The sequence below is a fragment of the Gopherus evgoodei genome, chromosome 4, assembly GCF_007399415.2.
Source record: "Gopherus evgoodei ecotype Sinaloan lineage chromosome 4, rGopEvg1_v1.p, whole genome shotgun sequence".
Taxonomy (NCBI): Eukaryota; Metazoa; Chordata; order Testudines; family Testudinidae; genus Gopherus; species Gopherus evgoodei.
In genome coordinates this window covers 21,727,980-21,744,119 of record NC_044325.1, presented here as the reverse complement: position 1 = coordinate 21,744,119, position 16,140 = coordinate 21,727,980, and the positions used below count along the sequence as shown (strand labels likewise).

General features: G+C 41.7%; 1 protein-coding gene across 1 annotated transcript in view; it reads left to right on the top strand.

The window, feature by feature from the left end:
• TDRD9 (tudor domain containing 9) overlaps positions 1-16,140 on the top strand; it is a 148,558-nt gene that overhangs the window by 78,295 nt on the left and 54,123 nt on the right. The window contains 7 exon segments of the mRNA XM_030558641.1: positions 1,269-1,366; positions 1,856-1,987; positions 4,696-4,861; positions 4,956-5,019; positions 5,581-5,644; positions 14,135-14,179; positions 15,699-15,752. Of these exon segments, the coding sequence (XP_030414501.1) occupies positions 1,269-1,366; positions 1,856-1,987; positions 4,696-4,861; positions 4,956-5,019; positions 5,581-5,644; positions 14,135-14,179; positions 15,699-15,752 (623 nt within the window).

Below are 16,140 nucleotides of genomic sequence, written 5' to 3'. Positions count from 1 at the left end.
TGTATGCTCTAAGTGGAGAATCAGTGGTAGCACAAGGCTTTTGAGAACCATGTTGCCAGGAATATGCGGTTTAGGTGTATCAACAAAGGAGGCCAGCTCCCTGCATGATAGCCTCTGATCTGTGCAAATGTGGTTTTATTTCCCTAATGAGCCATAAACTCCATTTGGTATTTACAGACCAGACCCTCTATTCCAGTGCAAGGTCAGAACCACTTTTCCTTTCAAAGGGGAGAATTAAATGAAGTCCTTAATTTCTAGCAGAAATTTTTTTCTTACAGGGTTTTGGGTTTTTTTGAATGGGAGGATGATTAAATTCTAAGGTGAAATTTTAAAAAGTGCTCAGGTGACTTTGGAGCCTAACTCCCATTTCAGAAGTGATTTAGGAGCCTAAATCTCACTGAAACACTTTGTCATTTCCTGTTCTGTGTGCATATAAATGTGGAAACTTAACATGCTGCATTGGCTTTTTTCAAATGATGTTCACTCTGTTCGCGTTATATGAAATCCATGAATCATCAGTGTACGAGGTGCTGTACAATAGAGGAAGTGTGCCTAAAAAATCCCAGCTCCAAAAAGCTTAGACTAAGGTGCTGATCCTGCAATGAGCTGCGTAGTTTGCTCACTGCAAGTTCAGGACTTGTGCACCTTTTGCCACAAAGTGATATAATATGCAGCCGGATATTACTATACAAAACAAACAGATGAACTCAGTATGGCTCATACACTTCAGGGGTTAGGTGGGTTCTTGGATAATCTCAACTTTCTATACTACTTATAGCAACCATAATATTTGCGACTGCTACACACTCTTTAATATATTTATCCTGCCAACACCCTGGTGAGGCAGGGAAGTGCATTTATTCCCATTTTATGGATAGACGCTGAGGCCTGAGACAAAGTGATTTGCCCATCTTCTGCGAGTCTGTGGCAGAGCAAGAAATTCAGTCCAAATCTCCCAAGTTCCAGGCTACCATACTAACCACTAGTTGTCCTTACTCCCATCTTCCAGATCCTGACTTTGGATCTCATAGGATTCATTCTGCAGTTGCTGCATAAAATGGGGAATCAGACAGATGGGGATTTTCAATTTGAATTTCCTTCTTTGAGTTTTACTCAGTCTTTTAGCTTTGCTGCTTTGTCTTGTAGTGAAATATTTTCTGTGTGTGTGTGAATGAATCTCTTAATTTTAGTATAACATGTTTAAGTCTGAGATTGTCAGTTTACAAATCATTGCCAAACCATGCCTTAATCTGCGGTATTATTTAAAGGCCGGGCTGGACGTGTTTCCAAAGGTTACTGTTATAGGCTTATACACAAGGACTTCTGGACAAACTGTATACCGGAGAATGCTGTACCTGAGATGCTGGTAAGAATTATTTTCAAATGTAATATGTTTTTATCTATATTTAGTGATGCAAGTGGTAAGTGTGACTACATTGTTTGTTAAAGGTAATGTATAATTATGAAAGTTATTCACATGTTCAAAGAGGGTAAAATGATTGACATTTTGGAGTAGTAGCTAGTAATTTGACTAATATTTAGTAATATAGAACAAAGCTGGTAAAATACTTTCAGGATGCTTCTACTGGAAAAATAGACATATTGTGTTAACCATTTTCTCTTTGTAGAGGAAGGCATATCAGGTCAATAAAACTTCATTATCTTGAATGGTTCCGTAGCCTGGCAAAAGTAGAGTATATCCTTAGCTGTGGGAAGTACAGTTCAATTATCTAATAGATTTATTTGGCTGTCTATATCTAAAATGTGTCTCTTATAAAAGGAAACATTCCATTAAGTGAGTTAACTTCTGCCATTTGTGGAAAGATAACACTTCCCAATTTATTTTTCCTTTCAGCGATGTCCATTAGGAAGTACAGTCTTAAAGGTTAAATTGCTTGACATGGGGGAACCAAGAGCCTTATTGGCAACAGCTCTGTCTCCACCCAGTATAGGTGACATTGAGCGCACCATTCTTCATCTTAAAGAGGTAGGCACTGTGACGGGTGCCTGGGACTGGGGTACCACTGAGCCCTCCAACCCACCAGCCTGGGCTCCCATTCACCCTGTAAAGCTGTAACAAGCTCCTAGTTTCACATTTTCATCAGCACACAGGTAGGGACACATACAACTACATAAAAGAATAAATGAACACAAATCGGACATCAGGAATGGTAACATACAAAAGTCTGTAGGAGAACACTTCAGTCTTCTTGGACATTCTATAACAGATCTTAAAGTAGCCATACTTGAAAAAAACAAACTTCAGAAACAGACTTCAAAGAGAAACTGCAGCACTAAAATTCATTTGTAAATTTAACACCATTGATATGGGCTTGAATAGGGACTGGAAGTGGCTGGCTCACTACAAAAGCAGTTTTCTGTCTCTTGGTATTGACACCTCCTCGTCAGTTATTGGGAGTGGACCACATCCACCCTGATCGAATTGGCCCTGTCAGCACTGGTTCTGCACTTGGGAGGTAACCTCCCTTCTCTTCATGTGTCAGTATAATAATGCCTGCATCTGTAGTTTTCACTCCATGCATCTGAAGAAGTGGATTTTTTACCCACTAAAGCATATGCCCAAATAAATCTGTTAGTCTTTAAGGTGCCACTGGACTCCTTATTGTTTTTATCTAGCTGTAGTAACACACAAACAGGCTTTCTAACCAGCCCTTGAATGGGAAGGCTATTTAGCTAGGGCACTTACTAGCTTCCAGAGAGTAAACCCAAAATTATACTGTCTTGCACTTCACAGGGAACCGTACAGCACAAGCTCATGAAATTCACCCATCTCCCTCAATGTGGAGGAAAATATGCAACAGCTTTCTGCCCCCCCCTTCCTCCATCCCCATTATGATTTCCACACACTGGTTTTAGACCGAGCAAAAATAAATATATTAACTACAAAAGATAGGTTTTAAGTGATTATAAGGGATAACAAACTGATCAAAGCAGATTACCTAGTAAGTAGGAAAAAAAACAAACACAATCTAAGCTTAATATACTAAATGATGATGTAAGCAGTTTGCAGAGATTCTTGAGGGTAAGCTACACTTGCTTGCAGCTTCAAACCCCAGGTAGTCCTTTCACAAACCAGAAATCTCTCTAGCCTGGGTTCAGCCCTTCTACTCCAGTTCAGTCCTTGTTTCTCGGGCATTTCCAGCAGTTTTCTTGGGCAGGGAGTCAGTGAAGAACAAACCTGATGTCACTCCCCTGTCTTAAATAGCTTTTGCATATGGTGGGAACCCTATGTCTCCAATTTTTTAGTTATAATACAATATATGGAGATATACCTATATCATAGAACTTGAAGGGACCCTGAAAGGTCATTGAGTCCAGCCCCCTGCCTTCACTAGCAGGACCAAGTACTAATTTTGCCACAGATCCCTAAGTGGCTCCCTCAATAATTGACCTCGCAACCCTGGGTTTAGCAGGCCAATGCTCAAACCACTGAGCTATCCCTCCTGCCCTTCAGTGGAAAAACACTGGTATTCTACGATGGAGTCCAGTACCAGGTGACTTGGTCAGATGCCTCTGTAGGGCCACAGCTGCCATGAGTCTGAGGCTGTTTGTACATCCTCAGGAAGACTCCCCAGGCAGGCTCCCTGGTGGGAGATAAGCATCTTCTAAAACCTATTGTTCTGCCTAATGGCCCTTCCCAGCCAGCCATCTAGACTGATTGCTTTCTCTCTAGTGGGCTTTCCCCAGATGTAAACACATTTATAACAGATGCATAGACAATATTCCTAACTACAGATACCAAAATGATACATGTATACAAACAGGATAATCATGTTCAGTGACTCATAACCTTTTCAATTATATCTCATTTGACCTATCTTGTATAAACTACATCATAGTGATGCCATAATCATATCATAATATTACTATGAAGAATATAGGACGTAATGCCACAGGTACTTCTAATTGTTTTGCTAAAGCCCAGATAGTCTAAATGTACTGTAAATATATAAATAGTCTGAACTTGTGTCTAATAAGACATTTAAAGAGATACTGGCTCCTCATGGAAAACTGAAAAATTAAAAAAAACCTATCAATTTAGAAACACTTGATTTTTTTTCCCCCTTATTGGGGGACATCACCCCCCTTTTAACGTAATTTCTGCAGCCATCAATTTTAATGTTGCTACAACAGGATTATGGCTTCATTTAGGAGCAGGCACAGATGAATATTGGGGAAATAATCCTGTTTGTAGACAAGCATCCTTAATGAGAAAGTATGGAAGAAATAGTAGCAAAATTATAAGAATTGTTTATAAATAAAAGCCAAAATTCTGTCCCCCTCTTCCATACCGAAAGGATAGTGCGTGGGGAGGATGGTTCTGATATTGTGCAACTCTGCACAGGGCTTGTGCTTCCTGTTCATAAACACTGTGGGAGCATTAATGACATGAAACATATCCTCCTTTCGCCAAACACATGAGTAACAGTTTAAAAATAGCGTAGTTCATTTGTATCTTCAGTTTCTACCACACAGGTTTCAGCTGCAAAAAAATGGGTTTTTTAACTTTTGGTTTAAGCTCTCCAACCTTTTTTCTCCCCCAAGCACCTATGGTGGTTTCTGCTACTAATTTCAATTATTGTTCTAGGCCAGATTTTTTTTTTTTTTTTGGCTGCAAAGATCTTAGATGTTGGCAAAGTTGAGTCTCTTAACCAGATAATTAATTTTATAAAGATGGGAGCACTTGCAATTAGTGCACATCCTGATGAAGAAAACCCTTATGATGGTGAGCTAACCTTCTTGGGAAGAGTATTGGCACAATTACCTGTGGACCAGCAGCTTGGAAAGCTAATAGTTCTTGGCCATGTCTTTGGATGTTTAGAAGAATGCCTTATTATAGGTAGGTGAGGGAACAAAAAGCATTTAAGAACAGTCATCATAAAACTACATCCAGACTTGTTGCAGCTCTCAATTTTCATCTGTTTTTGTTGCAGCTGCAACACTCTCTTTGAAGAACTTTTTTGTAATGCCTTTCAGGCAACATCTTGATGGATACAGGTATTTTATTTCAAGATATTTAACTTGTTTTTAAAACAAATATGCAGCGAGCCATGCTTCTTCTCCAGGGCGTCTTAGACTGTAAGCACTTTGCGGGGAGGGTGCGTGGGGATTTGATCTCTTCTTGTCAGTCACAATGCTAAGAACATATTACTTTGCCTTTTTACTATAAGAATAAAGCTTGTCTGTACAGAAAACCAAGCTTTCTCAGAACTGGACTGAAACACTGGAATGGACTTCCGTGTGAACTGAATACCACCCACCACCCCCCGTCTGCTCTAAATGCAAGCCACACTTCATCCTTTGCCTTCTCTAACATAAATGCATATTTGTGTGCACATTCTAAAAAACACCCAGAACCCTACTAAAACACTATACTACACACGGTTCGCCCCATCGGGTGGTGGTATGAGAGATAACAAACCATACAAGACAGTTGCCTAATGCACTGTTGGAGGGCACTGAGATACTACCGTGATGAGGGTGATGTAAGAACCTTATAGAATAGCCTTAAACTTATTCATTGTTTATCTTGTGATACATTTTTGTTTGCATTCCCAGGAATAAAATGATTTTTTCTGGAAATAGTAAGAGTGACTGCATTGCACTTGTGGGTGCATTTAAGGTAATCCATGTTTTCTAGTATTCTAATGAAAGGGCTGATCTCCCAATGAAATTTAACAAACATAAAGATGTGTTTACTTAGCCTTGTAGAACCTCTGCAGTGTTAATAGGGCTGATAATAGCTGCTTAAAATATAATCTGTACAATGTTAATTTGAGCTACTTTATTTCATTATTCTCCTCTTTAGATGGTTTCCAAAAGAAGTTTCTTTCATAACCCTTGTTTCTTCAAGTATGTGTCAGTGTGGAACCCCCTGTAGGTGCACCCTTGGCTCATGCACGTAACGGAGACTTTTGAATAGCAGTTTCTGGTGGCGCACCTTGTGCCGCATCATGCTCCCGTGTGAGGGTATAAAAGGCCAAATGACCCTCCCACAGCTCCTTCTTACTGCTGCGGTAGCAAGATGGAACCCAGTGATTATCCAATCCACTACTCTTTTCAGAGCTTCAAAAATCTGGGTTTTTTTTCTCAGATCTTCTGAGAAGTTGTTGTTTTCCTCTTTGCAAATCCCAGAATTGGACATTTTAGAAAAAGAAAAGTAATTGGTACCCCTCCAATAATGAGCTGAGGTGCTTATTGTAGTGGCATGGCAGACTCTAAACTCTGGATTCAAACTCTGCCTCGTTTCCCCCTCACCGAATGACTTACTTGATGTCTATTCTGCTTGGTGGAAAGTAACATCCTGTACCAGTGCTCAGCATGTTGGTCCTGTTCATCAAGGACTTGCAAATCTAGGGATGCTTGACTCAAGCTACATCTCTTAGTGCAGTCCATGCAAGTCTTTTCTATCCTCAAGGAAGCGACATCTGCTAGACCAGAGCTGAAGAAATCATCATCAGCAACTAGCACTCCTTCAGTCTGACACAATGATCCAGGATTGAAAAGTAGGCATTAAAGAGGGAACTGACAACATTGGCACAGACAACCTCAGCTTTTACAGATCTGGGCCTGTGCCCCCGACAGTGAAAGGCAGAACTGGGGCTGGACAGAGCATAAGCATAATGAATATTGCACAAGGAGGACTCCAACGCTAGTCCTCCAAAGATAAAATCTCCCAGTTTTCATTCGCTTCCAAGATGAACCACTAGCATGGCACAGTTGGCTAACCTGGCTAGTGACACCACTGAAGGGTAAGATCTGCTTCTCCTCGATGCAGCCTGCAACCAACTAAGTCACAGATATTTGTACTACTGACTCTGCCCATCAAAGACCGGAGATGTATCCTAATGGAGGAATCTGCATCCTTTCTTGAGAGATCTTCCACATCAAGACTACAGCTGGTGCTGGATCCAGGGTCACACCAAACTATGACATCACCATTCGAGAAAATATACTCATCACCCTTGCTGACCTACTTGTTTTTACTGATTTCAACTAGAGACCCCTCTGTCCCCTACAACTGGAACCCATCCCTAAGGAGAATGTGGGAAGCCCCTCAAGTGAGGCACAAGTGACACTGGGTCGGCCAACCTGTATTTTATTATGTTTTTACAATGTTACCTTGGCCCTATTGGCCTGAATTGGGGTCCATCATCACACATATCCTAGAGCTGATCCCTCTCCCATGCATCAAGGAGAAGCAGATCTTACTCTCCAGTGGTGTCACTAGCCAGGTCAACCATGCCTGAGCCAGACATTGGTTTCAGAAAGCACCTTGATGTGACAACGGAGGGACAGCACCAACCTCCATCCACGCCTGAGACATTGTCATTAGACCTGTTATCACTTTCGCCTCTGTTAAACACCAGCGATGGATAGCTTCAAGACCACCTCTCCTGGATTGCAGTGACCTTGGACATTGAAACCACAGTGACCCAGGAAAAGGTGGCACAGGCTCTTTGGTGTACCACAACCCCGACAAGGATTGCTTCCTTATAAAAAAAAGCAGGGGATGGTGGTCACCTCTGCCACCCTCTCAGAGGCAGTAGGTTTGATGGGGGGGGGGTTTGTCGTCACATAAATGGCAGTCCAGAGCCTGTTTACCACATTTGCCTTTCATCTTTCCAGTAGGCTTGGTCTCCTATAACAGCTGACAAATGGTTGCTAGGCGGCATTGCCCCAGGCTGTCTCATCTATATCCACTCCTTATGCTTTACCCACCCTTCTTCCCCATCCCTCTTCAGGGTTCACCCAGCTGGGCTTCCTGATGAACCCCATGAAAAAGTCTCTTATCCCATCACACAAGATTGAGTTCATAGGGGCCATGATAAATTCCAGGTTGGTCAGAGTGTACCTGCCTCAGGACAGGTTCCTGTTGTTGCAGTCACTATTACTAGAGAGAAAATCAAACCCGACTACAATAGTATGGACTTGCCTTAGGTTGTTAGGCCATCGGTCAGTGTTCACGTATGTGGTGAAATGTCAGATTTTTTTTCCCCAGGAGGGGTGTGAGCACAGGATCATTACCAGACCCCCTCCTTCTGCAGTAGAATTAAGGCCTGGTATATGGCTTCTCACCAAGTCCCCCTTCCCTATCCTGGTATCCAAAATCACAAGATAGAGCCATGATCATCCTCCTAGCTTCCTGTTGTCCAAGTCCAGTTTTGGCTGGCAAACCTGCTACAGATGTTCATTCAACCACATTTCCAGTTCCCAGACCTGATTTCACGCCACAACTGTCAGATACTCCATCCAGACCCAGGGTCACTGAATCTGACAGCATGGCTGTTTGGTTAAATACCATGGACAGAGACTGCTCCCTGCTGGTTCAAGAGATCCTAATACAGAGCAGGAAGATGTCTACCAGAAAGCCTCGGTACTCAAAATGAAAGAGGTTCTTAGTATGGGCAGTTTAGCACAGACAGGGCCCTTGATACCAAAAATCCTTGACTACTGGATGCATTTCAAATATTTCTGGCCTTGTGTTCCACTCCATTAATGTCTGCCTTGTAGCAATGTCTGCTTGCCATCCACCTGTGCCGTTGTGCTTGGTCTTCTCCAGCCTGATGTAAAAAATTTTCTCCAGGGCCTACTGCCTGAGATCTCAGTATCATCCTTCTGAGGCTCACTGAGCCTCCCTTTAGAATAGGGGTGGGAAAAGGTTTTGAAATTGCATGCAGGGCCATGAATGTAGGGCTGGGGGAGGGGGTTGGAGTGTGGAAGGGAGTGCGGTGTGCAGGAAGGGGCTCAGGGCAGGGGTGTAGGGAGGGGTGTGGAGTGAGAGAGGAGGCTCAGGGTAGGGGGTTGAGGTGCAGGAGGGGTGGAGCAGGGGGCTCAGGGCAGTAGGTTGCGGTGCAAGGTACGGCAGGGGGCTCAGGGCAGGGGGTTGGGGTGCGGCAGGGGGTTTCATGTGGGGTGTAGGAGGGGGTTGGGGTGCAGGCTCCAGCCTGGTGCCACTTACCTGGAGCAGCTCCAGGGTGGCAGCGGCGTGCAGCGAGACTGACAGGCTCCTTGCCTGCCCTGGCCCCGCGCCGTTCCCGGAAGCGGCTGGCATCCCATCTCTATGGCCCCTGGAGGAGGGGTGGGGGGGCAGAAGGCTCTGTGCTGTGCCCTCGCCTGCAGGTACCTTCCCCGAAGCTCCCATTGGCCACGGTTCCCTGTTCCTGGCAAATGGGAGCTTGCGGGGGCATGCCTGCAGATGAGAGCAGTGTGCGGAGCACTCTGCCCCCCGTCTCCCAGGGGCCACAGGGACGTGGTGCTGGCTGCTTCCGGAAGCGGCGTGGGGCCTGTGGCGCCACGGGAGTGGCAATCCCGCGGGCTGGATCCGCTCATCCCTGCTTTAGAACCTCTTTTGGAATGCTCCTTACATCATCTCATCCTGAAGACAATCCTTCTAGTTGCCATCACTTTGGCTGGGAGATAGTGAGCTTCAAGCACTTAAGGCTGAATCTCTCTGAACATTTCATGTGAGCAAAATGGGGCTGAAACCTCACTCTTAAATTAATTCCCAAGATGGTCTAAGTTCTGTGAGAATCATTCAATCTCCCTATCTTCTTTCCTGAATCCCCACTCTATATCAGAAGAGAAGAAATTGCATTTTGCACGTTTCCAGAGCCTTGCTTTATTAGACTGATGGAACAAAACTGTTCGGGCTGTCTTCCCCGATAGACACTACTAATCAAAAGACTTCAATCTTGTGTGTGAGACGCATGCATCTCTACAGTGGGATCCACACAGACAGCTTCTTGAAGAACCACAGTTACCGTATGGTAAATAGCTGTTCTTTTCATTAGCTTGAACTTCCTAATATTCTTTTGAGCTTAAATTTTCCATAGTTGTCACCCCAAAAGATTATTTTAAGAACAAAAGAATGGCCATACTTGGTCAGATCAGTGGTCCATCTAGCCCAATATCCTGTTTTCCAACAGTGGTCAAAGCCAGATGCTTCAAAGGGAATGAACAGAACAGGGCAGTTATCAAGTGATCCATCACCTGTTGTCCAGTCCCAACATCTGACAATCAGATTTAGGGACACCTAGATCATATGTTACCCACAGGGTTTCAATATGCTAGGGTGGTCTCAGGAATTCCCCAAGCACGTGGCATAAGTGAGTGATGCAAGCATTTCAAACACAGAACACCTTTATTTTTTATTAATACAAAACTCTCTACTGCAGTAAGCTAAAAGCACCTCAAATTGCAATTGCATACAATCCAAGGTGATGCTGAATGAGCAGGGCCCCGCATCTGATGGTCAGTAATCTAGAGTCGGGTTGTCGTCTTTTCTCTTGTCACGTCTCTTTCCTGTTATGCTTTTGGCTTATTTTATAGTCTGAATTTTGACCATGCACCAACATTGTGGTTAAGCCCTTGCTGCTGCACTCAGTGACACAGAATCATAGAAGGGTAGGGCTGGGAAGGGACCTTGAGAGGCCTTCTAGTTCAGTCTTCTGCACTCAAGGCAGGACTAAGTATTATTTAGACCATCCCTGAGAGGTGATTGGAGATTTTTAAGAGCAAGTTAGACAATGATGATGGTTCCACAACCTCCCTAGGCAATTTATTCCAGTGCTTAACTATCCTGACAGTAAGTTTTTCTTAATGTCCAACCTAAACTGCCCTTGCTTTAATTTTAAGCCCATTGCTTCTTGTACTATCTTCAGAGGTTAAAGAGAACAATTTTTCTCTTTTTCTTGAGCAATCTTTTATGTACTTGAAAACTGTGATCATGTCCCCCCTGTCTTCTCTTCTCCAGACTAAACAAACACAATTTTTTTCATTCTTCCCTCACAAGTCATGTTTTCTAGACCTTTAATCACTTTTGTTGCTCTTCTCTGGATTTTCTCCAGTTAGTCCGTAATTTTCCTGATGTGTGGTTCCCAGAACTGGACACACTATTCCAGTTGAGGCCTAATCAGGGCAGACTAGAGTACAAGAAGGACTTCTTGTGTCTTGATTACAACACTCGTGCTAATATATCCCTGAATGATGTTTGTGCTTTTTTAAATTTTTTTATTTTATTTTATTTTACTTTATTTTTTGCAACAGTGTTACACTGTTGACTGTTATTTAGCTTATGGTCCTAGATTACTTTCCACAGTACCCTTTCCTAGGCAGTCATTTCCCATTTAGTATGTGTGCAGCTGATTGTTCTTAAGTGGAGTCCTTTGCATTTGTCCTTATTGAATTTCATCCTATTTCCTTCAGAGCATTTCTCCAGTTAGTCCAGATTGTATTGAATTATAATCCTATCCACCAAAGCACTTGCAACCCCTTCCAACCTGGTATTGTCCACAAACGTTGTAAATGTATTCTGTATGCCAATATCTAAATCACTGATAAAGATATTTAACAGAACCAGACCCAATCCATGTGGTACCCCCCTTGATATCCTCTTCCAGCTTGACTGTTGAGCCACTGGTGTCATGATATGCTGCCTTACCACTTTTCCATAAACTTGCTATTTTTCTGCCCCAGATCAGTCTATGTGATCTGCCTGCTTTCAGCTAATGGTAAGGGTTTCAAAATGGAGTAACGCTTGTTTTCCACTATCAGATTGGAATCTTGGGTAATAGCCATTGATGAACCTACCTTCCATGAATTTATCTAATTATTTTTTGCACCTAGTAATACTTTTGGCCTTCACAACATCCTATGGCAATGAGTTCCACTGGTTGACTGTGTATCGTGTGAAGAAATATTTACTTTACTTTGATTTAAATCTGCTGCTGGTTAATTTCATCGGGTGACCCCTAGTTCTTGTATTATGTGAAGGGGTAAATAACACCTACCTTAGTCACTTTCCTTACAACATTCATGAATTTACAGACCTCGATCATATCCTCTATTAGTTGTTTCTTTTCCAAGTTGAACAGTCTGTCTTTATAATCCCTTCTCATATGGAAGCCTTAATCATTTTTGTTGCTTTTATCTTTTCCAGTTTTAATGTATCTTTTTTGAGATGGGGCAACCAGAACTGCATGCAGTATTCAGGGAGTGGGCATACCAGAGATTTTTGTAGTGGCATTATGATATTTACTGCCTTATTATGTATTCTTTTCCTAATGGTTCTTAACATTGTTAACTTTTTGGACTGGCACTGCACATCAAGCAGATGTTTTCAGAGAGCTATCCACAATGACACCAAGATCTTTCTTAAGTTTTAAAAACTAATTTAGACCCCAACAGTTTGTAGCTGGGATTATGTTTTCCAATGTGTATTATTTTGCATTTACCAACACTGAATTTCATCTGCCATTTTGTTGCCCAGTCAACAAATTTTCTGAGATTCCTTTGCAACTCTTCGTAGTCAGCTTTGGACTTCACTATCATGAGTAATTTTGTATCATTTGCAAATGTTGCCACCTCACTGTTTGCCCCTTTTTCCAGATCGTTTATGGATATGTTGCACAGCACTGGTCCCAAAACAGATCCTTGGAGGATCCTGCTATTAACCTCTCGCCATTCTGAAAATTGGCCATTTATTCCTATGCTTTGTTTTCTGGCTTTTAACCAGTTACTAATCCATGAGAGGACCCATCCCTCTTATCCCATGATTACCTGCTTTGCTTAAGAGCCTTTGGTGAGGGATCTTGTTAAAGGCTTTCTGAAAGTCCAAGTATACTGTATCCACTGGATCACCCTTCTCCACGTGTTTGTTGACTCCCTCAAAGAATTCTAATAGATTGAAGTGTGATTTGCCTTTACACAAGCCATGTTGACTCTTTCCCAACATATTGCGTTCATCTATATGTCTGATAATTCTGTTCTTTATTGTAGTTTCAACCAGTTTTCCTGGTACTAAAGTTAGGCTTAGTGGATTGTAATTGCCAGGATTGGTGCTGGAGCCTTTTTAAAAAATTGGCATGATATTAGCTATACTCCAATCATCTGGTACAGAGGCTGATTTAAGCGATGTTACTTATCTTGGGTGGTGTTTTTGCAATTTCATATTTGAGTTCCTTCAGAACTCCTGAGTAGATACCATCTAATCCTTATTATTGTTTAATTTACCATTTTGTTCCAAACCCGTCCCTGTTGACACCTCAGTCTGGGACAGCTTCTCGGATTTGTCAGCTAAAAAGGATAGCTCAGGTGTGGGAATCTGCCTTGTATCCTCTGCAGTAAAGACCTATGCAAAGAATTTGTTTAGCTTCTCCACAACGGCCTTGTCTTCCTTGAGTCTTCCTTTAGCAACTCAGTTGGCCAGTGGCTCCACTAATTGTCAGGTATTTTTGCTGTTAATTTTTGTGTCTTTTGCTAGTTGCTCTTCAAATTGTTTTTTGACCTCCTTAAATATACTTTTACACTTACCAAGGTTTATTCCTTTCTATTGTCCTCAGTAGGATTTGACTTCCAATTTTTAAACAATGTCTTTTTGCTTCTGTCTCTTTTACTCTCTTGGTTAGCTACGGTGACATTTCTTTGGTTCTCTCACTATTTTTATTTATTTGGAGTAGACATTTCATTTGTGCCTCTATTATGGAGTTTTAAAAACGTTTCCATGCAGCTTGCAGGCATTTCACTCTTGTGATTGTTAATTTTAATTTTTGAGTAACTAGCTTCCTCACGTTTGTTTAGTTGCCCTTTTTTAAGTTGAATGCTACTATGGTGGGCTTCTTTGGTATCCCCTCCACTCCAGTGATGTTAAATTTAATTATATTATGGTCACTATTACTGAGCTGTTTAGCTATATTCACGTCTTGGACTAGATCTTCTGTTCCACTTAGGACTAAATCAAGAATTGCCTCTTCCCTTGCGGGTTCCAGGATTAGCTGCTTCAAGAATCTGTCATGTATGGTGGCTAGAAATGTTATCTGTGTCCCATCTTGAGGTGACATGTACCTGGTCAATATAGGGATAGTTGAAATCCCCTATTAATGAATTTTCTAATTTTGTAGTCTCTCTAATATTTCTAAGCATTTCATAATTGCCTCCACCATCTTGGGGTGTTTGAATTAGGGTAGAAAAAATAAACTTGTTTTTTCCTGCTACAGTTTTCCATGCAAAGTTTGGAAAAAATATTTGTTACTTTTAAATGTGCTAAATCCATGTGTTGTGGTAGGCAATGCAACACGTTCTTGAGAACTAAAAAAGTTATGTGTTGTTTTAGGCATGGCAAGCCTGCAGACAAAGAGGAGAACTGAGGCATCCGAAGGTTAGTTAATGTTTTTTTTTTCATCTGTGGTAGAAGACACTGACACTGAAGTGTCATATTTCCAGTACAGGAAGCAAACCTCAAAGTAGTCTCTATGTTAATCTTCAGCTTCACAAAGTTGTAAATGGGAAGTACCGGCTGAGTAATTAGTCAGTAATCAGATGGTACAGCATTTATTCAGAAACATGAATGGTGAATTACGTTATATTTCATTATGAACTTTCACTCTGTGTTGCATATGATGTGTGGCTTTGTAAAGAATTATTTACAGCTATAAAATAGTCTTGCTGGATCCTGACCTTGCTCCAATCCAACATTAATAAGCTGTGACTCTCTCTTAGTTGATATCAGAGATGGTCGTGATTCATGACTGTAGGGCTCAGTCATGCTGTATCTGGTGGTGTCCACAGTCAGCAGGTTTTGCATCCGCCAAAGTAGTAGTATATTGCTCACTTTTTGACTCCTGTCCTGACCCTTTTTTCCCCCCTTTTCCCATTTGGTCACCCTTTTCAGTTGTGCTCCTTTCTCTACCATAATGAAAGTACAGAGTAAAATGCACATTCCAAGTGGAAGAAATACTCCATGTTTAGGAAGCCTTTCTTCAGCAGTGCTGGTGTGCTAAAACTGCTCCCAGCCCAAGTTAGTTCCACCATTCTACTACACTCTTTCTTCAAGGAAGTCATGAGGAAAGAGTGATGGATACCAGCTAAAGGGGAAAAATGACTTGAGGCAAGCTGCTGATGTGGTTCTGAAACCAGGAACCCAAAGGTACCTTTCATTACCTATTGAAAAACAACTCCTTTATTGCCTCCGTGGCAAGAGTCATGATACCCACAGAGGTAACTTTTTTCCCCATTAATGATCGCATCAAAAAACACATAGCATGATGTGGGCCATTTTGGCTTCTCTCAATACCCTTCTGATTTGTTACATACTTTGTGAGCACCAGTGTACATTTACTGAAGCTCCAGTGAGTAGCCAGGACAAATTATCCGCAGGACCTATCTGTCTGATGTCTGCTAAAACTGTGCATCCAGAAAAAGTGAAATCCTGTTTTCCCAGGGCAATGTGTGTTAAGAAGGAGATCATGTGAAAGGTTTGGACTGGTAGGTTTATTTAAGGTACTTATAAGGCCCCAATTGCTGTGGTATACGAGTGCCATAGTTATTATGTTGATTTAGTTGGGGATTGGCCCTGCTTTGAGCAGGGGTTTGGACTGGATGACGTCCTGAGGTCCCTTCCAACCCTGATATTCTATGATTCTATGTTTCTAATTGATACCTAGCATCTTTACACCTTTGGAAATACATGACTGACCAGCACATGGGTATGTAAATAGTGTGGCCTAGTTCTGCAGCTTTCTATCGTGAGTCTGGACTGCTTATCCAGTATGTATGCAGTGGGCGTCAGAGCCCATTAGTGGTACATTGCTGAATAAGTTGGGAACCAGTATGGAAATAAACAGGTAACAAATATTCCATGTATGCATTATATCTTTAATTTTCTCTGTGCCCTTCAGGAAGAACTTGACTGGGGTCGATCAAATTATATTCAGATCAAGAGAATCAGAGAGGTGAGTTGAAATGGGCAACAATGTTTGTGATATTTATCAAGTATGTCGCTTTCCTAATTTTCTAAATATATTGAGACTCTGGATGAATCTTCGGCTCTTTTAAAAAAATATTAACAATTAAGATATTCTACTTACGGGTTTTGGTATATCTTTGCAAGAAGACACTATATTTAAAGTGAAGTAAAACTGATAAGTATTTAAAACTTCTCAAGGACATATATCTTAACCTCATAGGTGTATGCAGCACATTTCATTAGGGTTGCACCCAGGGAACTTTTTTTTAAAGGCAAACATGTATTGAATACTCAATCAAAAAGGACGTTATTTTTATTCATCAAACAAACTAAAGAAACTAAAACTTAACTTTCTTTTTTCAGATTAACAACTA